We start from the raw sequence: 25,182 nt of genomic DNA, 5'->3' as shown, positions 1-25,182 counted from the left end.
AAATTTGTACAAAGAAACTGCCCTGGCAAGGAAATTAATGCCAAATAGATAAAGAATTAAATATTTATTAAATATAAGAAAAAGGTTTGGATTTTTAGGTTCTAAAGGTTGTCACGCTCTAGGGGTACTACTTTACATTGATAACAAAACAATTATGATTATTCACATCTTCACGAAGGTAAGTGCCTAGCGGTCAGAGTCGAAGAGATTGATATAGGGTAGACTACTGACTACTGCTGGAAATCACACTAACAACAGGATTAATTAATTTAGTTAATGCTATATAAATGATAGTTAAAGACAAACATTAAATAAGATTGCATCAATTCATTCATTCACACTCTCACTCATGCTTCGGCATTTCAAACATAATAAAAGATACAACTTTGACTTCGTGATTAAAGTAATTAATGCAGTACCGGGTATATTTAATGCATTAGCGTATCTTGCTACATAACTTGTAAGCATGTTGTAGGTTATGCATGGACGGAAACCCTTTAGCTGCATGGTTCCTTTTGTTTTCTTTTCTTTTAGCCTTTTGATATTCAAATAAGAACTGATACAAATTTCCCACATAGTCCACACCTGTTGCGTGTTACAGTTTATTTTCGATTTTTTGCTACACTGTCACAAGGTGGTTCAATTTTCTTCTAATTGTTAAACACTTCAAAGGGGCCCAACACTCAGTAGGAGGTGAGAATCAGGGGAAATTATCCCACTGCCTATAGCCAATACCCCTTCTTCTGTCGTATAGTGTATGAGTTATATGTCAGCATTGTTTTGGAGGATTTTGTGAAATTCAGTTTTCTTCCGTATTGAAAATTTGCCGACATTTTTGTCAAATCAGTTCTTCTTTTCCAGCGTTTTATGATTTTGTGATCTACAGTCCTCAAATTGAAATTCCTGACAGAGAGTTTGCTTTTTCGAGTTTGGGGATGGAAGGGAGGATCCTTGTTGGATCAACATGGAAACAATGCAGATCATTAAGCAAATTATCCTAGCTAGGGGATGGTTTATGAACACTTGAGCACTGATGAGCTATTATTAAACAGGTCTTATTTCTTATTTCATGAAAAGTCTAAGAAGTGTATCTCGACAAGAAATGTCATCGTTAAAATTGGATTCATAATATCGAGGTCCTCTAACACTAAAATTAAACAGCGTGTCGTGTCATTCCGATGGGCCTTTCAGCGAGTGACAAATTTTCAGTGAATAGTGTCCCACCGTCGCTTTATTACCTATTTCTCAAGACTGGGGTCCGCGGCTACACTTCTTAGTAGATTTTTGGATGTGGGACAAACCCCGACAATATAGAGGTTGAGTCCAATACCCAAAAATGAAACTGTAAGTTTGCTTTAATATAATGTGTAGTAATAGTAGACGAATGTGACCGACTTTTCCGTTGAATTTTGGGCTGGTGCAGCCAAGGGGATAACTTTTGGGATTGAAGCCTCAACCACCTCAAAATACAAGAGAGAAGTGTTTGCTATCTAGTGTTGCCCACGAGACGAGACTTTGGCCTGTCTCGTCTCGTGGAAATGCTGTCTCGTCTCGAAAATATTCGTTTGTCTCATGACACATGGTCAATCTCGTCTCGTCTCGAATTTTTAAAAGCCTGTCCCGTCTCGTCCCGTGGGCAACACTATTGCTATCCTTTAAACAATTCCCCAAAAGAGTATTTCTTCCAATATCTGTGCATGTATTACATATGTAACCTATTTTATTATTTTTTTTTAACACTATCAAGCAAGAAATACTAAATATCATGCACCACATATTTGGCTGCATGAAGGAACCCCCCCCCCTCCTCTGAGCAAGAATCCTGACTGCGCCACTGCGTTGAGTAAAATAATTCTAATTTCTTCTTCTTGTTTATCAGATTGAGACCATCCTGATTTAGTTTCCAGAAGCTACTACAAATAGTGTTGCCCACGAGACGAGACTTTGGCCTGTCTCGTCTCGTGGAAATGCTGTGAAATGCTGTGTCGTCTCGAAAATATTCGTTTGTCTCGGGACACATGATCAATCTCGTCTCGTCTCGAATTTTTAAAAGCCTGTCCCGTCTCGTCCCGCGGGCAACACTAACTACAAAATATGGAAAGGTGGGGTAAAGTTCATTTTTGTACAGCTGGGAGTGAAGGGTTTAGCTAACTGTTCTCTGACGTCATCGATGATAAATACATACATATACGTTGTAGTATTTTCGATAATTTGTTACTAAGGGGCCCCAAATATTTTAGTTGCAGGGAGGCAGGGCACTGCCCTACGCCACTGGACACAAGTTAAACGGGAGTGTAGAAATCCCGCTATACAATGAGGAGGAGACGAAATTTTACATGCTCCTCTCCAGTGCAAAGAAATAGGAGAGGAAAGGCAAAAATATATTAGGGAAATAAATGAATCTAAGATCGAGAAGATCACGTGAGGGGGAGAGGCGAAAATAAGGAATCTGGGAACTTTCCTACACTATGTATGGACAAAGAGAGCAAAGAGGCTAAGTCGATAGAGTGAAAGGGGGCTACTAAAAAAATCTAGGACTCACTTAGCTAAGAACTTAGTGAAATAGTGCAAGTCTAGTGAAAGCAAGAGAAATGAAAGACTGTGGTTGTGAACTCTCAGGTGAGTGCGAAGAGGAAGTAGACTGAGAGGAGGAGGAGGTAGGAAAAATGCACTAAAATTATCTTCCTTGTATGGCATGTACAGCTGTAAAGGCTCATATTTGAAAAGAAAATCTCGTTTTTGCCCTTGTAAGGGTCCTTAGTCTTCTCAACGATGACAGACCATGCCTTTTGATCTTGTATCTTCGGTCTCCATCTCCTTACCCCCCCCAAAAGAACTCTCTCTCTCTCTCAGTCTTCAATGTTCTGATGTCTCTCTACATTATCTATCCATCTCGTCCTGTGTGGTTGGCCGGACCCTGCGGTTAGCTCATCGAGCTGCAACGCTAGGGTCCCGGGTTCGAATCCCGCTCGGGCTTGGATGTTTTTGTTCGTCCGAAAAATGAGAAAGTGGAAATTAACATGTATGAAAGTGTACGAAGGTGTGAATGACGGGGGATACTGCCGAATAGGGGTATTCCTTTTTGTAATAAATAAAAAAAGTGGTTAGCACATCGCACTGCGACGCCAAGGGTCCCGGGTTCGAATCCCGCTCGGGCTTGGTTGTTTGTGAATATCTATTCATCAATTTCATCATTTCATCACTCATCCCCATCTTCGCAAATTAGCCACGAGTCACAAAACGCGAAGTAAAATAAACTAAATCAATCAATCAATCAATCGTCCTGTGTGGGCCTCTTATCTGCCTTCATATATTACGGCGAATACATTTTCACTGTTTTTTTGATTTATTGAAGTTCGTTTTACGTTCACTTTATGCACGAAAAGGCTAATTGAGACTGGACCTACTGGACCCTGGATCCCTAGATTGCAAGGCGACGACGATACCACTACGGTATCGGGGAGTTCCCCCCCCCCAGCTCTGTCATCTGACATTCTCATAAGGTGTACTTCGTCCCCTTGCCCTCATTTCTTCTACAGCATCAGGAGATTTATGTACATTTTTAAATTCATGATTATGAAGTATTCCCTAGTCTCAGCATCAAGTTTTCGTCCATATATTCCCGCAGCATTTTCCTCTCCCAGGTCATCAGGATGAAAAATGGTCCAGGTTTGACTTACGTACAGTACCTATGGTCGGTCGAATCATGGTCTTTCACACTGACTGTCAAGGCCGCCCGCAGGACTTTTTTCTCAGGAGATGGAATGTGGGGTGATGCTATCCTCACAGTTGAGAAAATTGTCGTAAAACATCCCCCGCTGGGATAATTTACATTGGCATCCCCCTCCACTCACTGCTTTTTCTCCGTGTTGATCCTTGCAAGCATCCCTCCACCTTTCAAATAAAAGATGATAAAAAAGGCTAAGAATAATAATTAAAATATATAATACAATGTCTTTAGTAAAAAAAAATGTAATTGAAAATTGTTCAACTCTGTTTGAAAAAATAATATCCTTATAAACAATGTATTATACATTATTCTGAGTACGTACAACTTACACAATATTTTAAAAAGCCGACTGATATCAGAAAGAAAATATTTAGAATTTCCGAGTTGAATGGTGACATCTATTTTCACGTAGTAAAACCACCAAATGAAGTATCTAGGGGTCACATCACTTGAAAATGGAAACAAGGGTCGAGTAACATCTTGCGTTTTCCTTCTGTCCTTACCTCTGTCAAGTGTAAATTTCTCCATCGCATATTCTGACTGCATTGTATATATATATATATTTAATTAAAAAAAAAAAAACTTTGATTTTTGTCCCCACCCCACTATGTGCCTTTCATGGTCGAGTCATCCGCGGAGCGGCGGCAAGTGTGTCCGACTGTGGGAGTGCATCTGCCGGCATTGAGATCCACAGCTGTACGCTGACCTTGGCTTTGGACGCGTCAGTGCTTCTGTATGCAGATAGCTGGTGTCACGCTTGCACGTGTTTGTGAACTGTTAAGCTGTTAACAAGTGTTTTGAATTGTTTTGTTTTAGTTTACGTTTTACTGGTTCTTTTCTGCATGCTATACGTACAATTTAAAATAACGATTTTTTTTTGGGCGACTCTCACGTCATTACGATTTCTTGTAGGGAAGTTAGAATACGTTTTGCAGAAGATTTCCCAGATGTTCCTGTTCCACACAGAAACACTGTTCGAAAACTTGTGAACAAATTTAGGGAAACAGGGTGTTCTTGCTAAGAAACGAAGGGTAAAACGGCGTGTGCGTACTGAGGAGAAAATAGACGGCGTTGGAGCACGATTGGATTGGAACATACTCCTCAAAAATCCCTCCGGCGCCTTTCACAAGCAACAGACATTTTCATGACGTCTGCGTGGCGAGCTACCAAGCTTTTAAACCTGAAGAAAAATCGAAGGAAAATTTCAGGAGAGAAATTGAAGGAATTTCAGAAGAGGAACTGATACGGGTGGATGTGTGGATTCAGGACAACATTTCCGTAGCTCTTGTAAGGTACGTGCTTATTGTAATTGTTACTGTCAATGTAATTGCACGAGATTATTTCATTACATAGCTACACCCAGTTGCAAGCTCGCGTTCTAGCTAAGCGGATGGATGTTGCATCCGGTTGGCCGGCAGACGAGCTCTCGCTGCCCGAAGAGCTGGCTGCCGATGCGCGGACGACTCGACCGTGAAAGGCACTGTGTATTGTTAGTATAATGGGCTTGAAAGCTTAAGCCGACTGTGATCTCCATTGACATTTTTTTATAATAAATACATTTTGTGATATAGTAAAATTTCCTTTAAGCCACGGGAAAAAATTGGGACGGGAAAGAGCATGTGGAAGTTTCGGTGGGGCCAGTACCCTCGGCCCCACCTTAATGACGGCCCTGTCCCTACCCCTCACCCTCGGAAGGGTGCTGAGAGGCCGTGCCGGGATTGGCCCCTTGTGAAAATGTTTAGGGGGTGTTAAGAAAATGGGGGTGGGGTCGCGTGTATAAATCTCTCAGTGGGATACCCAGGAATGTTGTTAAAAGAGAACTGACCCCTCCTCTGTATATTGTCCTATATTTTGACTGCCTGCTTGGAGTCCGAGCGTGTTAAGTGGTCCACTTCCGATCTCGCCACCGAGGTTTGGGCCCCTCCTTAGGCACAGGTTGTTCTTTGTGAGTGCCCTCTCTTCAATTTCATTTAATCATCATTCATCCTTGTCGTCGCGATTAGCCAAAAGGGAGAGAAATATGCCTTAATATAACAAAAATAGAAATATAATTTAAGAAAGATATTCGAATGGGAGGTAGATTCCCGCCAATTGTCTCCCTGGATACGCAGCTGTGCACAGCATTTGTCAGCAAAGCGTCAGATTTCCTTGAACTGTGTAAATCGCCGCTCTTTCAAGAGAAATTAGAACAATTCAATAGACCTTGCAATTCTTGAGCGTAGAAAAACATACCGGTGACTCAATTGCTCCATTTGTTGATTCATTTCAAGGACTGAAATTCGAATAAGTTATTTACTTTTCTAATAATACCTGTATAAAGGGGGCACACAGCCCTTCATTACAATGTTTAAATCAATTCTCGTAAAAATGGCTTCAGCCGTTTCCATGGTTACGATCCTGCGATATTCGGAATCCAATTGGCTCTCGACTGTGCAATCGCTGGCGCTAAAACCTGCATTCGTAGCGTGACGTCAGGAAGGGGCGGGAGATAGCTTGACATAAGATGCCTGGGTGTCAACAAAAGTCACTTCAGTCTATCGTACAGTGGCGGGAGAGGGAATTTGATACCATTTGTGCACCGCAATATTATCTCCCACGTGTTATCTCGTCAGTGAAGGGATATTCCTTTTGTCCATGGCGTCTGTTAAGACAAACGATGCGGTCGACGAGAAGGACGAGGAACAATCTCAGGCAACGGAGATGCTTCTGTGAGTAGTTTTTGATTTTTACGTTTAAGCGTTGCGCCTACAATCGTGCAGCGCTCCCACTTGTTGAGCGTGAAACAGGTTGCATGTACATTTTCCTGCAAGAGACTGCATGTGCGACGCGGTCACGTTTGTTTTGTATGAATGGCTATTCAAATGTGTGTGCGAGTACGTCACGTGATTTTGAAAGCACATGTTATAGCAGCACGAAGTTTACAGGCAACTTACGAGTCAATGCGCAATGATTTTTTTTTTGTTTGTTTTCCTAATTATTTATTGTAGTAAGTAATTGTGATTTAAGATGACTTTGTGTTGCATGAATTGTTGGAGTTTTAATTAACATGTGATATTGGTTCATAAATGAGATTGATTTTAGCTTGTCATGTAATTATGAGAGGGGAGGGAGGGGAATGTTTTGGCGCAGCTGTTTCTCATTCGGAATTATACACAGTCGATAGGTCAAGCAAATGAAGAAGAAGAATCATTGAGAAATATTATCCTAACTGGGGGCGTAGGTTTCGGAATAGTGTGCAGTGAATGTAATATATAATATAATCTAATGCGTTTTAGAGTGTATGAAATTTATCACTGTTGTGTGTTAGTGTACAAAAGCTGGTTTTTACGATCCCGTTGAGTGTGTGTCCTGTATTGACAAAGGAGAAACATCCAAGCAAATGGAACATTACGTTATGTTTACTCAGAACCTAGCGAGTTATCAACATTCAAGATAAGCCAAGTGTTAAACACCAGCTAATAAGTAGCTGTAATGAGAATGAATGTACACAACGCTACATTATTGCGAATTCGCTTTTTTTGTTCGTGACAATGAGAGCTATTTTAGTGTATAAGTTTCTGTAGTTTTAATGCTAGGTATCAGTTGAATTTTACAGAAAGAATGGCCCAAATTCAGATTGTTTAATTTGGAACTAATCATGGCATAAACACATTTTTACTCATTCGTGGGGAGCGATGGAGTTTTTACTTTCGTTGTTAGGTTAGGTGGGTCATGTGCAGAGCTCTTAGCATTAACATGATGTTAATACTTTAGATGTCATGGATGTGATTTTACATCCGCTTCGTTGATTCAGAACTAGTTTAAAAATTTGGACGAGTTTACAATACCGGACCACTCTCCAATTGCTATGAAATTTCGCCTACTCACTAATTGAGACCTAATCACGAATCTGCATGTAATAATTGGCGGTCAAGTATGGAAATGTAGAGAAAAACGAAATAAACTATGTTTTTCTAACGTAAGAACAGTACATAATCAAACGAGTCCACATTCCTAAATAATAATTTTTCGTTGTATTTATGCTAATGGAACCTAACCTTGTACGCATTCCTCGAACACAAGGTAGGGAAACTGTTGTGCGTGTCTCCCACCATTCTTCCATGCTGAACACAACACACTGAGAACACAACAGTGTGGCAATGCTGGATACAGCGTAATGAATTGGATCGCACTTATCGCACAACACTTGACCAACCTTGTGTTCTGACGTCAAGGCAGAAAGCTTTTCAGTTTTAGTGTGTGTAGTTCTCTTAGCGTATATAATAATTTTTCATTGTATTTATGCTAATGGAGCCTAACCTAACCTTATAGTCATTCCTCATCTGATGTAGGAGACAAGGTAGGAAAACTGTTGTGCGACAAGAAATGCGAAAGAAACATGGTTGTCAGTTGCTTTGTATGGAGAATCATCGTGGTATTTAACAAGGTTATTCTACAACTTCTACACATTTTTCTCTACATTTCCATGCTTGACCGCCAATTATCAGATGCAGATTCGTGATTAGGATGATATAAACAGTTCACCTAACAGTTCCCACTCCAAGTGCTGATTACTTGAATTTAGTTTTAAACTAAACTCAAGTTCGGAAATTATCAAGTAGCCTGTGCATGGCCTCTTCTTTCGGCTTTTCAGTTTCACAAGCTTGTAAGTCACTACAAATATATATATTTTTTTCCAAACAAGGCATTAGAAATGTTTGGAGTGGCAAAATGAGTAGTTTGGTATCCTAATTCATTGTGCAGAATTGTCGTGATCTATGGGAAGGTCTGTCAAAATTTCATTTTTTTTTACATAAATCAGGAAATAATTTTTTATTTTTATTTTGAGCATTCATGTCTCTTTCCTTAAGTCATTGTCTTATGAACACACAATGTAGGGGAACTGTGTCCACCATAACCTTTACTTAGCTTTAGAGAGATAGCAATGGATAGTAATAAATAGTATTGACAGTATATTATTACAGACTGTAGCTACGGATTGAGCTGAAAGTGTAATTTGCTGCAGAAGTAGTTTTCCATGCTCGTCTGTAAGAATTTTTACTGCCTTGATAATGTGATTATGTCCAAGGGCATACCACCAACAATTATCAACTAATCAGTACTACTTTTTGGCATATTATCAGCCCACAGACTTTTGTTACTTGCTTCATTTTAGTCCAAGATGCAAATACCAAAAGGTCCGAGTTCAAGTCCCGGCCTGGTCATAACAGTAGTGTACTTTCAGCAATTTCATCTAACAGTCATTCATCATCAACAGTATGCTTAGCTGAAATCGAGACTGGACCTACAATTTAAAATGGGGTCCAAACCACTATGTGGCTCCACTGGTCATCAAACCTGGGACCACTTGATTACAAGGCGAGGCCCTCATGCTTCAGAAACAGAATTTGCACATTGAGTACCATCACAACTGGCTTTATGGTCTGTAATATACATGCACATATAATCGGGTGGGGGAAATACATTTTAGTTGCAAAATTTACCAACCTTTCCTATGAGATATTTTGCTCCTGGTTTAGCCTCCCCCTTCCCATCCGCTACTCTACCTCTGGTGCTCATTATGTTCGGTATTGCTAGCTAACTGAAGCCTTGTTTGTTCAATAGGAAGCATTCACAGGGTGAATGATTTGAGGTGATTACTTAGACCAGGGGTGGCATGTTGACACTTAGTAAGTGGCACATGCAGAAGTCACCACATTTATAAATTCCATAATAGATTGAACTGGGGTTCGTTGAGTTGACCACAGATCACCCTGTAACTGGTTGGGTGATCACCCACTTCTGGCGGGAGTGAGGTCTGTAGTTAGGCTCTGGCTCTCACGTGCTGTTACGCCACGGATTAAACATTTGATGGGGTATGTTGATATTAAAATTAGCTTACATGTAAGAAATTTGCTATTCAATTTCCAGGAGGACAGTCACTACATTGCTCCCTTCTGCATGACTTCCCTCCTTCATTTTTTCAGGAAGACTGCTCTCACTGCTGTTCATTTCTGATTGTCCATGAAGTACAGTATTCAAATATGAAAATATTTTTCTCTCCTTCGAAAGTGTTTAAATATGCAAAGTTTTTTTTTTGTGTGTGTGTGTGTGTACTTCTGGTACCTTTCTATTGGTTATTATGATACCACAATGTTTTGAGTAGTTCTTGTGGTGAGCACAAGAACAAACCAACTTGGAGAGTACCAAAACCTTTCTTTCCATAAAGTGGCACATGTGTACCGCAGGTTGGTCCCCCCTGGCTTAGATGACTTACATTGTCACTCACAGATAAAAGAAATGCACAGTGAATGAGGGCATCAACCTACATGTTTTGACATATCAAGCATTTTAGTATTGCAAGAAATATTAATTTTTAGATCTAAACCCACTGAAGGATGATTTTTTTCTCTTCTTGCATTTGCGTAGCTGTGTTCAACAACAATGGTGCTTATGAAATCACATTATTTTTCATCTTTCATTTTGAGCTTGCTACCACATGTTAAAAATTAGTTTTTCAGTTAAACAAACTTTAGCTCTATTTTTGGCTTTGTTTTTCAGAATATTACTTAATTTGAACAACTTTTTCTGCAATGAACCACATCCAATCAGAGTGCAAAAATCTTTTCAGGTGCACCAGTGTTCAGAGTGAAGAGCATGCCATCCACCAAGCTAAGATGATTTGGACAGGCATCCCTCCACGTTCTTCATTTTCACATTATTTACACTTATCATGTTGAACCTTATAAACTGAGTTTTTGTTTTTGTTTTAAGTTCACTTTATGCATAGGTAGACTTACCAGGACTGGACCTACCATTTAAAATTGTATCTCAAGCATTATGGACCTCCACCAAGTATTGCACCTGGGACCCCTTGATTACAAGGTGACGATATTAGTACTACATCATCTAGGAGCCCTTGAACTATACTAGCACTGAGTGGCACACATACTAAATAAACTCGCTCTGATTTTTTTTTAAGTTGGTAAAAGGCTATTAAAAGCAGGCCCCACACAAAGTGAATGCAATTTTCTTTCATGTGTATGTATACAGGGTATTTCAAAATGAATGGTTTAAAAAGAAACCAACCATACCTGTAACTGCTGCAGTAAGTATGATATTCCCACGTTTCAAGACAGTTTTCTGTTTTTTTTTAATGTTTTGTGCTTTCTTGGTCATTCTTATAAGAAGAATATTGAGTCTTAGTAGTACATACTGAAGTACTGAGGCTCAAATTAAAAGTCACGATTGGTTTTTGTGCCGTGACATACTAAGTAACATTTTTTTGTTATTACTTGTTTGCTTCTCAGTTTACTGTAGAAAAACAATAAGCAGGCTACAACATTTTTTCTGAGGGGACCATTTAAAAATATGATCATATCTTCAATGATAATTATGTTTTACTACTACTTTTGTTTACCTTTATCAGTTTCCTAATGTAAGTTACTAGGTTGGCTCAACTGGGCTCTATCAATAAATAAATATATAAATATTTCCAATAACTAAATAAGATGTGAAAGAGTTGACCCTTTGTGCAAACACCCAAGTGTCAACCTCTGTTTCACGTAGTACACCCTGGTTTGCATTTTGCAGACTAACAAAGCCATGGCACCTGGACTCTCAGCCAGTATGATGGGGCTCGTTTTGTGTCATCTATATATGTTTGCAGCACTTGATGTGGAAATTGTTAACTGGGGGATGTTCGCTAGAGCTTTGGGATGATGCTCCTTTGGTTTAACATTGTAACAGTGAGAAGTTGGGAGATGCTTTGTGAAAATTTTGCTAATTGGGGGGATAACACTCCCCTCACTGTATGTTTGTGATTGTCCCTTTATCGCATTCATCTTCCCCATTAGCAAAATATAGCAGAAAAGCAAAGTGAAAAACATCAATCATTCAGTCAAGCATCTGAAAACTGTTTAGAATTATTTGTACAGAAAGTAAGTAAAATCAACCTAGGTTTAATAGGGTGATTTGGATTGTGATTTTTACATCTCTATTCTGAAGACTAGAAAATGTAGTCAGGATAAATTTACCAATGTTACGGAATCATTGAAACACACACTAAATTCTTCTTTCTGGCATAGAACTCAGTAAGAGTAAATATTAAGTGATAATGATTTGATACAGTAATTGCCAGTAAGGGATATAATAGTAGGAATTTCCATGTTTATTTCCATCCATTGTGTGTGTGTGTCCCTTATGGTAAGTTATGTTCCACATGTCCTTCGAATGATAAATGGTGATCACATACTGCAGTAGCCAGTAAACAGCCTACAAGAACAACAGCTATGAACATTAGATGAATATAGCTCATCTATTGTGTATGAAAGTTACTACAGCTACTTACACTTTCGTTGATGCTATGTTGATTACTCACAGGAACAATATATAGAAACATAACAACAATTTGCCATGTACCATTCTCATTATATTACAAAGCTGTGTGAGATATCAGGAGTAGGTTGTAGTTTCATAAACACACATTTTTTACTTTTGTAGTACATTGCTAAGAAAAACACATTATCATTAAAGTGATAATAGGAATCTGTTATTAAAATAACTGTTGAGGTTGAACATACCAGGGGCATAGTTTTTTTTAGTGCCCCGTGGAAATTTGTTATTGGACTGAAATAACAACTTTAATACACTGTGTGTATTGAGGTTGCATTCATAAAACACTGGTCTATCGTAATTGTGTAAGTTTTAGTGCTTCAGACTTCTCTTCTGGTGAGATCTGTGTTCAGCACATTGAGGCACTCTTCATCAAAGATTTAATGGATGAAGCATAGACAGTGGCGTGCCCAAGGGGGGCGGTTGGTGGGGCTTATACCCCCCCCTTTGCCCAGTATTCCTAAAAAAGAGAACGTCAAAGGTAGGAAAATATGGCAAAATGAGGGCTGACTTCCAAGAAAAAGTATACCTATCCCCTCCCTTTCGAAAATCCTGAGCACGCCACTGAGCTGCATAGAGGATACGGTCTCTTGAGTAGTGTAGGTAGAGTTACAGTAGTCCTTAGACATTTTCCCAAATAATGTTAGGTACACTTCTGTTCACAGACAGTGGCACACTCGTTTGAGTTAAAGATCAGCTTCGGAGCTGATCGAGTGTGGCAGTACAGCCGAAGTAAAGGTTCGGGAAAACAGCACTCTGCAGTGTTGCTTACCACTAAAGGTTTTCACCGGATGCAGGCAATTTTCTGACTTGCCGAGTGAAAAGAAACGGTCACAGGAAAGCCTTGCATTTTAATTATTAATGTAATCCAGTGTTCAATTTTACAAGAGAATGGCGGGAAAAAATGTTCGAGGTACTCAGTATCCCATAACTAATCTAAAAAAAAAACCTACCTCAATCCCTTCGTTTGGGGAATAGCTCATATTCATTTGAAAGCAGAGGGGTGGTTGGTGGCTCCATTACTTCTTTTCCTAGCTTAACGTGGTTGTTCTTTGCGAGTTTCCCTTCATCACTTGTCCCATATCATTTATCTTCTTTGTCGCGATTAACTAAAAGTTAACTCAGGTCGAAATTCGAACCCGGGTCCTCTCGGTGAACGTCGACGTTGCTGTTACGTTAAGCTAGGGAAAGAAGTGATGGGGCCACCAACCACCCCTCTGCTTTCAAATGAATATGAGCTATTCCCCAAGCGAAGGGATTGAGGTAGGTTTTTTTTGTAAATTAGTTATGTGATACTGAGTATCTCGAACATTTTTTCCCGCCATTCTCTTGTAAAATTGAACACTGGATTACATTAATAATTAAAATGCAAGGCATTCCTGTGACCGTTTCTTTTCACTCGGCAAGTCAGAAAGTTGCCTGCATCCGGTGAAAACCTTTAGTGGTAAGCAACACTGCAGTGTTGTTTTCCCGAAGCTGATCTTTAACTCAAACGAGTGTGCCACTTTCTGTGAACAGAAGTGTCGACGGGAGTGTAGTACACTATGCTTTTGAGGTGACCCCAGACACAAAAATCCAAAGGATTTAGATCCGGTGACCTTGGAGGGCACGGTACAGGCCCGTCTCGACCTATCCATCTTTGATGATATCTGCGTGTTAGATGTCGTCTCACAGCAGCAGCAAAATGTGCCGGTGCTCCATCAGGGATGTACAATGAACAAGTTCTTCCAACACAATAGTTGGTAGCTTATATTTCTTGTGTTGGTTACCTCCACCTCAAGCGGCAAACATTCATAGTGCCTAGGGGGTGAGTGGTCATCTGGTATTGGACATTTTTGTAAACATAGATGAATGTGAAGAGACACGTAAATTGTTATTCATACTACACGCAGACATATTTGAAGTATGAAGGGGTGGGTGGGTGTTCTGTAGCTTCCACTACCTCTCTTTCGAAAGGTTTGTGCCACAGATTTTTTCATTCATTCTCAGTGCACTGGTCAATATCTAGATAATATGGCAAGCCTGGACTTATTAAGTCCACTCTGGCTACGCCAATGTATGATAAATTGTTACGTGTAGTAAAAAACGTTCTATTCGCTGGTTATAATGCATTCTTTTTATGCAGTTATAATGACTAGGAGTCGTTGATGGGCAATGTTTGGACAGGAAGCAGCAGAAATCGAGCCGTGACAGCGTCAGAATACGGAACTTGTGACTGATGTAACGTCATCATATTGTGAGGCTTCGTTCTCCTTTATAAAAGTCACGTGTCAACGTTTCGACACACTTTTTATGGCTTCCATTCTCTTCAAGTCCGAACAGAGAATGAAATTAGCAACTGCAAAGGATGGAGAAATTCATTGTATGTTTCCCAGGAACAATCAAGGGTACTCCAACGGCGAGAGAATCGGTAGGCGAATTGTCCACCACCATTTTCATTCGGTCTGAATTACACAATGTGATGACAATGAATTGAAATAAAGACGTCAATAGGCAGAGAACAATGCCTGCTTCGAACCAACATAGTTTCATTCCTTAAAACAACACAGGATGTAGAATAAAGAAGTAATGAAAATGGCGGTGGACAATGGCCTACCATTATCTTTGCCCTTGACTGTACAAGTCGACATTGAACCCATTTATGATGGTCTAGTACTTAAGTCTACAGGATTTCGTTTTCGAGAAACATATGTCAGCAGCTTTTGGATTGGTAATTTGTGAAAACTATGGGATACCTTGAAATTTTATCATCGGGTCATACATGTCAGGAAATACTTTGGGATAGATCAGAACAAATTATTTTCTCTTACATGTTCGTACGTGAAAGATGGAACAGCTTTCCATAACACAGAGATATCGTTCTCTTCTCTATTTCGGTTATTTTATGTTCGTTTACTATCGCACGAGTTTATCTTGATGAACTGGATAATGGGACAAACACAGTGCTACATCCGTGTCTTAACCCTTTAGGTTCGAACGTGGGGCCTCTGGTGGAGGTTGTTCAGGGCTCTAGCTATATGATTGCAAGCTAATCTAATCCTACTGTCACCAACATTTTGGGCAATTGTGATATTTTTGGTATACATTTGGCCAAATTATAATATGTCGTGTGTGCATATTTTATTTCGTAACTTCCATACTATAAAAGATAAAGTTGTTCATATAACTTGCACGCTACTGTCATGGAGGTGTCCTTTCTTGTCCATAATATATTTTCTTTTAACAGGCCACATTGTTACATATTTATTTAACCAAATACGTTACAGAAGTTTAAAAAATCTGATTTGCAGGCTAATATTTCTATTTCTATAATAATAATGGTAAAGAAAATATACATTTCTTTGTTATCCTTTTGATTAATTTGCGAACATGGGGATGAGTGATGATTTGATGAAATTGATGGACACTCACAAACACCCATGCCCAGGGAGGGAGCTAACCACTCCGCTACGGGGGCCGGTTTAGGTGTAATGGTAACGAAGTGAAAATTCCTAGTTGGGGGAAGCTTGTATGGTTCAACACGGAGACAATGAAGCAAGTGGGGATGCTTACGCAAATTACCCTAGCCTGGGGGATTCTTTACGCAGATTTTCTTAATTGGGGGTAGAATCCCAACGGCTCGCCCCCCCTCCCCCCCTACGAGCACTGACACAGTAAGATTTCAATTTTGGAAAAGTTTTAGCATATTATTCGGTGGGGTCCAAGGTAACTTTTCGGCCAAGTTTCAGCAATACACTATTTTGTTGCAAGGTTCGGTCTTTCTTTTTTTCTAAAATTACTTGGATTGATTGATTTGTTATATTTTACTTCGCATTTTTGCTACTTTTGGCTAATCGCGAAGACGAGCATGAGCGATGATATGATGATGAAGGGACACTCGCAAAGAATGCCCAGGCCGGGTTCCGAACCCAGGGACACTGGAGTAGTGGCGCTCGGCGCTAACCACTCTGCCGCGAAGATCGGCTCTAAAATTACTTGGCTACATGTAACGATTTGGTCTCGCAAAAACGTCTGTATTGAATACACTGGCTCTTTGCCATAAGGGATCAACCATGCGGCTCTTAAAACGCAGCTTATATTACGCTGAAAAAGCGCCTGGTGTGTCACGCTATAAGATCGTTGACTTGTTGAAATGACGTTAACGCAGCATCAGAATCTCAGCTTTTAAAGCGCTCGTACAGATCAGCCCTGAAACCGTCGCTCATGCTTGCTCTTTTTGTGCCACGTTGGATGAACTTCCCAAGGCCACACTAATATTCAATCACCTTTTCAAAAGTGAACCTGGCATTAGGAGAGCCTTTCAGCAGACGTCGTGAAAGATATGCAGATGAGTTTTCACACATCAAAGAAAAGCTTGGTGCAAGAAGTTCGTTGCTCCTGGCATTGTTCTAGAGGAAAGCAGCAGAAACGTGGTCTTCAGTCTGAGGCGAATGTGGCATTCACTCACACGCGACTACGTGATGAGTCAACAATTTCATAACAGACAAATATTACAGAAGAGGAAACCAAATAATATTTCATTACCGTGTAGGAAATTGCATTGGGCAAGATAGATGTTTGGATCCAGACTCCCGTGGCGCCACTGCCGTACACAGGGTCGGATAATGGGGCTGCAGCTCCCTCCGAAATTGTTGGTAAGATTAACGTTTTCAAATAAAAGCAGTGAAGATCTCGGAAAAAGAACAGCTTATTTTATTATTTCTTAATATACAAAATATCTTATTTCGTATATACGGACACTGCCGGGTTGCAATATTCTAATTGTCTCCCAATGGAATCGTTGCAACCCAGAAATATCCTTGGCTGTACTATCTACGTTTACAATTCGAGCACCCCCGAAAGAAAATTCAATTCTGTGTACGCCAGTCCGTGGCACCCCACATCAAGGTTACACAATTGAGAGGCATATAGAATTTTTCATCTGCTTGATGCATATGTAAGCTGTAACCATATACTTATTATTATTTAATTCTATTTTTCGTATATAAGCGTTAAATTCTCTTTAGATTTTTTAACGATGAAAATCAAGTGGCGTAAGCATATTCTGTTATGCAGAGAACTTCAAAGGCAGTATCGTAGACCTCTTTGCGTGGGTGGTTAGTACAGTATGCTGCGATGCCAATGGTCACGGGTTCGAAACTCTGTCTGGGCATGGGTGTTCTTTATGAGTGTCCTTCATCAATTATCATCATATCGCTCATCTTTGCGATTAGCCAAAGTGTCAGAGAAGCGAAGTTAAATAAACCAATCAATCAAGTTGTTGCGATTCTCCTATCTTATTGTGGTCCCGGGTTCGAATCCCGGTGGGGCTTGGTTGTTTGTGAATGTCCATTCATCAATTTCATCACTCATCCCCATCTTCGCAAATTAGCCAAGAGGCACAAAACGCGAAGTAAAATAAACTAAATCAAATCAAAATCAATCCTCTCTTATTGTAATTAATGAATTTTTGCATCCGAAGATCAAAGCAATTTATGAGCTACAGAAGAATGATTGAGTCATTATTTATCAGTCCAAAACAATCCCACTACGACGCCAGGGGTCCCGGGTTCGAATCCCAGCTGGCATGTGTGGTTTGTCAGTGTCCCTTCATCAATCTCATCATATCATCACTCATCCTCATTTTCGCGATTAGCCAAAAGTGAAATAAACAAAATTCATCAATCAAAAGCAGTCTTTTTCCTTTGCATAAATATAATTGTTCTATTTCTATGAAGGAGAATACATTGTGCTCATTTTAATCACCGAATTCGATTTTTGTTCCCAGTAAGCGCCCTTATTGGCATATTCAAATCATACAAAAGTATTTTGACGCCTGAAAATCGCCATGTTTTCGTTCACCTTGATGCATTGCTTGAATCGGGGCCAAAATTCCCGGTATCGAATGATGGAGTTATCCCACTAACCGTTTAATCTTAGCCAGGAAACGATCCTAATAGTGTGTTCAAGCTTGCAGAAAACAGTCATTGCCGTTTGTCACTTCTTGCTTCCACCACCCACGCTGGCTTTAATTTATTTGTGGATGGCCACGTTAACTGGGTGTTATCTTCGCCGAACCAAGAGCGAACACGTAGTACGCATTTTGATAAACGAAAAATTTGCGTGGATGCATGTGATTTACGGCTATAAACTCCATGTTATTAGTGCGCGGTTGGAAGACTTTCCCCGTAATTCTGTTGTAACATGCGCGTAGCTCCTACCTTCTAGGAAACATTTTCGAAATTGCATATTAACTGCATCTCAGTTTGCTATTGAGTTATTATTTTCTTAATTGCATAAAATGAAACTCAAGACATATAGGTTCATTACGATTTGATTGATTGGTTGAGTTTTTTTTATTATGGGAACATCAGCACATAGGCTATTTTCCCCCGTCAAGCAATCCGGGGGTACGCCCCTTACCTAAAATGGAACTGAGGTCAGGGTTCTAGCAAGAAAAGAAAATATGTCACCTTCCTCATTCAAGTTTTAAAACTAGTACAAATTCCTTAGCAAGATCTAAAACTATATTGTCTCAGCACAAATATGGACAATAGGACCCCATAGAGGATTGATTTGCTGTCCATTGGTGCAGGCTCCAGGGCCTCGTTGGCCTGCAAGACTGCAGTTGTCGGGGTGTAATACGTTTAAGTGAGGTTGACTTTTGGCTGCCTTCTCAGGTCATCTCACGTTATGAGAGGACGCGCCCTCCGTTCTGATTTATTTTCAAAATTCCAGCTATCATGTGCTCCTAACCCGTAACTAGATACTGAAAACTATTCTCAACGAACTAGAAGTGCTTCACACTCACTTTGAATTAACATTACATTTCTTTCCTAGCTTTTCTAGTAGAGAAATTCAACTTGGCGTAGAGATGAATTTTAGCAGATTGGAAATGAGGTTCTTTCGTTTGTACTTGTATTTTTGACATTTTATGACTCTTTTCTGCCACTTTCGACTGCTCTCGGCGATGGGGATGAGTGATGAGATGAAATTGATGAAAGAGCATTTAAAGAAAACCTGTTCCCAAGCCGGGACTCGAACCAGGGACCTTTGATGGCTAGATATAATTTCGACCACTTGAAGCTCTAGGCCACGAGCCTGGCAAACATAAAAGTAAATAGTATAATTCCATAAAGCTTCTTCTTCATCTTCCCTTAAAAATACCTATTGAACCTGATTTGCATATTTCATGTGAGATTGCATTCCAGTCTCGAACCACTAATACAGTAAAACAGTTGGCAAAGCAAATCCGTTTAGTGAGTTTTTATTGTTAATAGATTGGAACTTTCGGACCTTGTATGATAAATTGGGTTTCCTAATGAAAACAACCTCTCAGTGATGTGCTAACGATATCCTGTGAATACTTCTTCCAATCAAGATCATTAAATTGAAATACAATCTGCAAAGCACTTCATTATTTACACGTGATTCAAACAGTTCGAAGCCTTGCACAAATTAATTGAAGTTATTTCAAGACAATGATGCAGCCTGAATGCAAACATACCTTAGTGCTAATGGCATATTGTGTACATTATGTCCCTGCGGATAAAGCTCTCAATAGATACAGCGATGGGCTTGTAGAATACCTGCTGTGCAAGAGGCAGTTCGAGGTCAACGTGTTTCCCCTCGCTGTTATTACGTGTTTTTGCTCCTACTTAATGTATAGTGTAATGGCCTTTCTTTCATTCCTGTTACTCAGCCATGTTGCAATTTCGCCTACGGTGATTTATAATTAAAATAAATGTTTTTTATATATTTTTCATTTGTCCTTGCATCTTGAGCTGTTGTTAGTAGGCTGGAAAGTATTTTTTTATGTATTTTAAAACAATTTCATTGTTGTTGATGAAACCTGTCTCTTCTGCATGGGGTGTGGGGGTTAGTAGCAATACAAATCTTTCATTTCACCTAAAATTGAATACTGTTCTCTGATCTGGTCTATGCCATTCCCCCTCAACCTTAGATACTAAATTCCATTCTTCTTCCTGGCCATTGTTCCATCCACAAAGCGCTTGCAAAAGCTAGGGATGGACGATATCGGAAATTCGATATCGCGATATATCGTCACACACGATACGATATCTTTTCGTATCGTTATATCGGCGATATATCGCCGACACGGTATATATCGTGACGATATATCGTCTAGTTGATATCGCCCAACACTAGCAAAAGCCATCCTCCTGAGAATGTTACATATTCACACGCCTTACGAGAGAGTCAAACTGGAAAACCATATCTAGGGTGTTCGGGAAAAAGCACTTAAATCACAAACTTCGATTTCCTATTGATTTCATCTAAGTCTCACTGAATCAATTAAATAAAATATTATAGAAGTGTAATTTATGTTGGGCATGTGTTGTAAACAGTGATGATCAAACATGTATGTTATGTCTGTAATGTTTGCTATAAAAATAACAAACATAAATAACAGCCTGCTGTAAAATTGCATTTTTTTAACTTCAGTGCTTTTTTCCCGAGCAGCCTAGATATACGTCGCGCATAAAATAGCCAATGGCAACATCAGAAGTGATCGCCTTGTCCAGGAAATTCACTTTCGAATGCCGCCTCGCATAACAAGAAGCACTTAAAAAGCTTGTCACAAGTCAAGATTATTCCTCATCCAGCGTTCCCTGTTCTACAGACTAACTATCCAGTCAATACAAGAATTTAGTAAATCAAATGGACATTTTTGAGAATCAGGCACGTTTTAGAAGGCAGCTATATAAAAATGTGTAAGTCACTATCACATGCACTTTTAGTTTATATTGTTATTTTCTGTTGTTAGTACATTCCAATGTAAAATGTATTTGGAATTCTTTGTTAAGTGAATAAATAGTGTACGTAATACTGATCATCAGAGCGACGATTGGATTAGGATAAATGTACCAGTGAAGACAAAAGACGAATAATGTTAAAGAAGTTGTAGGGAATTGACGAATGCGTCAGTGGCCTTCCAGCACTCGCCTGAACGCCAACTACTGAGGAAAACCCTCGGTGTGATGGCAGGCCGCGGGGTTCAAACCACCAACCTCTCGAATACTTCATCTTGATCATCCACTCAATTCGTTCTATGCGCAGCTGCTAAGATACGTATTAGCTCTTCATGTCATTGATATGGGGCATAGATCTGGGATTTGCATGAATATTTACCTGTTCAGGGCAGGCACGTATTTAGAAATATGTTTCGGCTGAGTCCGAACCAATAATAATTATAATGTTTTAATTCAAATGATTGCATTAAATCAAATTAATATAAATTAATATTGTATTATTATTTTATTACATGAATAGGTAAGGAGACGGTGTAAGAATAAAGATATAACAGCACATATTCATTATGTAGCTTACCTTTAGTTCAGATCGAAATAATTTATATAAAAACAAGTGCCCTGGCAATGAAATTAATGCCAAATACATGAAGAGTTGAATATTTATTGAATAACAAAAAAACAATGTTAGATGCAGTTGGAGAAATGTAAAGTTTCTGATTAATATTTTATGCACATTATTATGAGTAGTAGAGTGTATAAATCTTTGTAATGTCATTCAAAGCTGTATGATCCCAATATAATCCCAATACGTTCAGAGGAAATTAATAACCATCGATTATACAACAAATGCTAAACAAGCATATTTTCATTATTTAATTTTAGTACTAGGTAATCCTTTCGGGGAGAGGGATACGGACCCCCCACCCAGTGGCGTACGCAAGGGGGGGTTACCGGGTTTAACACCCCCCCCTTGAGCTTTTGAAATATTATGGAAAATGCTGTAGAGAAAAATAAAAATGGCTAATTTATCACAGTCAAAGATCTGCGACAGTAATAAAATAATAATAGTAGTAATAATAATAATAATAACAATACTACTAATAATAATTTGAATTATTATTCCCATGCAGCATGGAGAAAAGCACAACATTTCAAACACACGCATCTTTAATAGTGAATGCCTTGAAAATAAACACAAATTCTTGAAAATTAAATATGAGGGCAACTATGATTTAAAACAAAAAAGTTGTTTTGTACATCAGCTGCAACAATGTTCAAAGAACATGCATTTTTTTCTGTGAACAATGAGCTCTAACTATAAATAAAGTTCTTGGTTCGTTGTAAGCTGCTAATGTAGACAAATGCTAGGCCTACAAGAATACACAATCACCAGCCACCTTCCCATTTTTTTGCGCGGTACATTTGAATTTCTGAATTCGAACTACAATAAGCTTAACTATTGTGAAATATTTTGTTGGTAAGAACAACGAGACAACCAGGTGTGAATTATAGTGCCTGTGCATAGTAGATTTTGAGAGCGGTATTGGCGTGTTTCTCATAAATCTTTACAGTGTAGTTTGGGATCCGTCGATATGTCTAAACAATCTAAGCGGTCGCAAAGTTCAATAATGTTGAAGAAGTGCTTTGTAAATCGTCGTTTTCACGTTCAGAAGACACAACGGCGCTTATGGAGAAACCGCACAGTGTTGCCAATACAGTGCTAGCTCATGTCGCCGGGAAATGATGACCTTCCTTCACAATGAAGGTGTTACGTATTTTGTATATATAATGATAATTATATGTAATTATTAATATTAATATTATACTGTGAACGTTACAGTTACCATGTTTACTATGATCCATTGCTATCACTACACGCGCGAGTGTAATTCACGAATATGACACTTCAGAAATCACTTAAAAAAGTAAAAATTACTGAGCGCTCACACAACTGAAAACACTTTTTCGAGAGAGGGAAAAAGTCTAAACAGACCAAAGCAGATCTCTCACTCAAGTAATGGGATCCTGGCACATGGGTTAGATTCAAGTTGCAACCCAAACAAACAAATGAGTTATGGCCCACGTGAACTGATAAAACGTCAATGACCCAAGCAAGGCATGTCATATTTCTATCTTGAAGCCCCATATTTTGTCACGTGTTGGAAAGCCTTTCAAAGGTAAATATGGTGCCTATGAATTTATGTGTACGTTGGAGACTAAAAGGTGATCTTCATTTCAGTAACTCGAAAACTTGGTGGTGATTAGCCGGAATGCTGCGGTGAGTCAGCTCAAGATGGCCAGACAACGTCTCCTTACATGGCGCGCGGTTCGGGTTAAAAAGAAACTCCAAATGCATGGAAGTAATATTTCTGGGAACCTTTGAGTGGTAAAAAAAAAAAAAAAATCATTATTTTCTCCACAACTTTGTCGCTGGAAGTTTTTACTTGGAATTACAGAACAAAAAATGGCCAGCGACGACATTTTCTACTGCACGAATATAAAAAATCTCCACATACTTTATTTGAATATTTTTTAATGCAAATATGCTTTAAAGTATTGACAAATTCTGAGCACCACCATCACCTATGACAATTAAAAAACAGTGTCAATTTTTTAATAATGAATGCTTTAATTTTACGTCATGTTTCAACGTTAGGAATGAAAACAATGTAAAAATTTTGTTTTCACATAAAATTTGCGTTTTTAATTTATCTAAAAATATGTAAGCAAGTTACCAGTTTTTTGTGTTCACCATCGTATTCTCTAAAAAATTTCCTGCAAAACTGCAGGTACCGATTTTACTTAAGCTAAATTTGTAAACCCAGAAATTTCACAACAGCGCGCTCATATTTTCCCATAAGAAAAGCATTGTCCATAAGAGTCCATTGTGTCTTCTGAACGTGAAAACGAATTTAGCAACATGTATTCTCCTGCCTCATCATCATCCTGGGTGAGTTCCCATAGGTAAAGGTAATGTAAATTTCCCCCGTGCATATAGCACCGTGTCATGAAACCACGTGTAGTGGTGTGGTGGGGCCCCACACATTCTCAATATCGGCCATTTTGCGGGTGATGTGATCAGCACCATGTTCCGGCAGCATTTATCCCCCCAGGGTTGCTCTCAGGTACCCATTGATATGATGCTGGTTGAGGGGACAAGGCTGGATAAATTCTAACCAATTCCGGGGATCTCCCGCGAGGTTGTCAGACTAGACTACCGCGGCTCTATGCCGCAGCTCCTTGGATGAGTTTCATATTTTGATTATTTCAATTAATTTAATATATTTGATTGTTTTTATGGATTATCATAAATAAATAACCATTGACTAGACAATTATTTCGTAACAAAGAAACAAAAAAACTCCAAGAATTTGTTAACAATCGAATGACTAGAAAATAATTTTGTCCTATTGCTTTCATAAATATATTTATGCAGATCTCTACTACTTAATAATACTAGTGATATTAGTAGTAACAGCAGCTGCATTAGTAGTAATTAAACTAATTAATTATCAGTATTATTAATTAATTATGCATATTATTAATTAATTATGCATATTATTAATTAATTCAAGGGTCCCGGGTTCGAATCCCGGTCGGGTTTGGTTGTTTGTGAATGTCCATTCATCAATTTCATCATTTCATCACTCATCCCCATCTTCGCAAATTAGCCAAGAGGCACAAAACGCGAAGTAAAATAAACTAAATCAAATCCAAAAATCCAAAATTATTAATTAATTATAGTATAATAAAACAATGGTAATGTGAATTTGGAGAAAGTTTTAGATAAACCCCCCTTGATGAAATCCTGCGTACGCTACTGTCCCCGCCCCTTAAATACGTCCTTGTTTCAGGCATAGTTAGGTTCAAGATCACTTTGATTTACTGGTGGCGTTAGACTGCGTTGCCTCGTGGACCTCACATCACCCAAAAAGTTGATAAAATCATGATGGGCAATTTGAGTACACGTGCCTTTCAATTTGATTTGATTTTTGTTATTTAGCGTCGCTTTGATAAGGATGAGTGATGAAATTAGTGACAGTCACAGAGGATACCCATACCAAGGCTTTGATTCGAACTGGGATCTGGGCGTCGTGGCGCTCTTTGAATTTTACTGCACGGCTCAGTTAGATTTTAAATATAGACAGGGTATCTCCATGCAACCCGACAGACTTTCACAACTCGTAGATATTATCAAGGCGTACTACTTTCCTTGGCAGTGATATATCCACACACCCCTAACACCCCTCAAGTTTCTCAGGACCCCTTAAAATAATTCGCAAAGGCCAAACTCATGGTCATTTTGGCTCTAAATTACCCTTACAC

At 39.1% G+C, this 25,182-nt stretch overlaps 1 protein-coding gene across 1 annotated transcript in view; it reads left to right on the top strand.

The window, feature by feature from the left end:
- The first annotated feature begins 6,256 nt into the window (after positions 1-6,256).
- The window catches only part of LOC145983936 (excitatory amino acid transporter 3-like), a 209,216-nt gene continuing 190,290 nt past the window's right edge, over positions 6,257-25,182 (top strand). Inside the window, exon 1 of the mRNA XM_083117107.1 lies at positions 6,257-6,438. Coding sequence (XP_082973233.1) covers positions 6,365-6,438 — 74 coding nt within the window. The 5' untranslated portion in view covers positions 6,257-6,364. The remainder of the gene's footprint in view (positions 6,439-25,182) is intronic.

Source organism: Lepisma saccharinum, chromosome 2 (assembly GCF_977018435.1).
Source record: "Lepisma saccharinum chromosome 2, izLepSacc3.1, whole genome shotgun sequence".
Lineage (NCBI taxonomy): Eukaryota > Metazoa > Arthropoda > Insecta > Zygentoma > Lepismatidae > Lepisma > Lepisma saccharinum.
The sequence above is the reverse complement of the archived record's forward strand: the minus strand, read 5'-3'. Positions and strand labels throughout refer to the sequence as shown.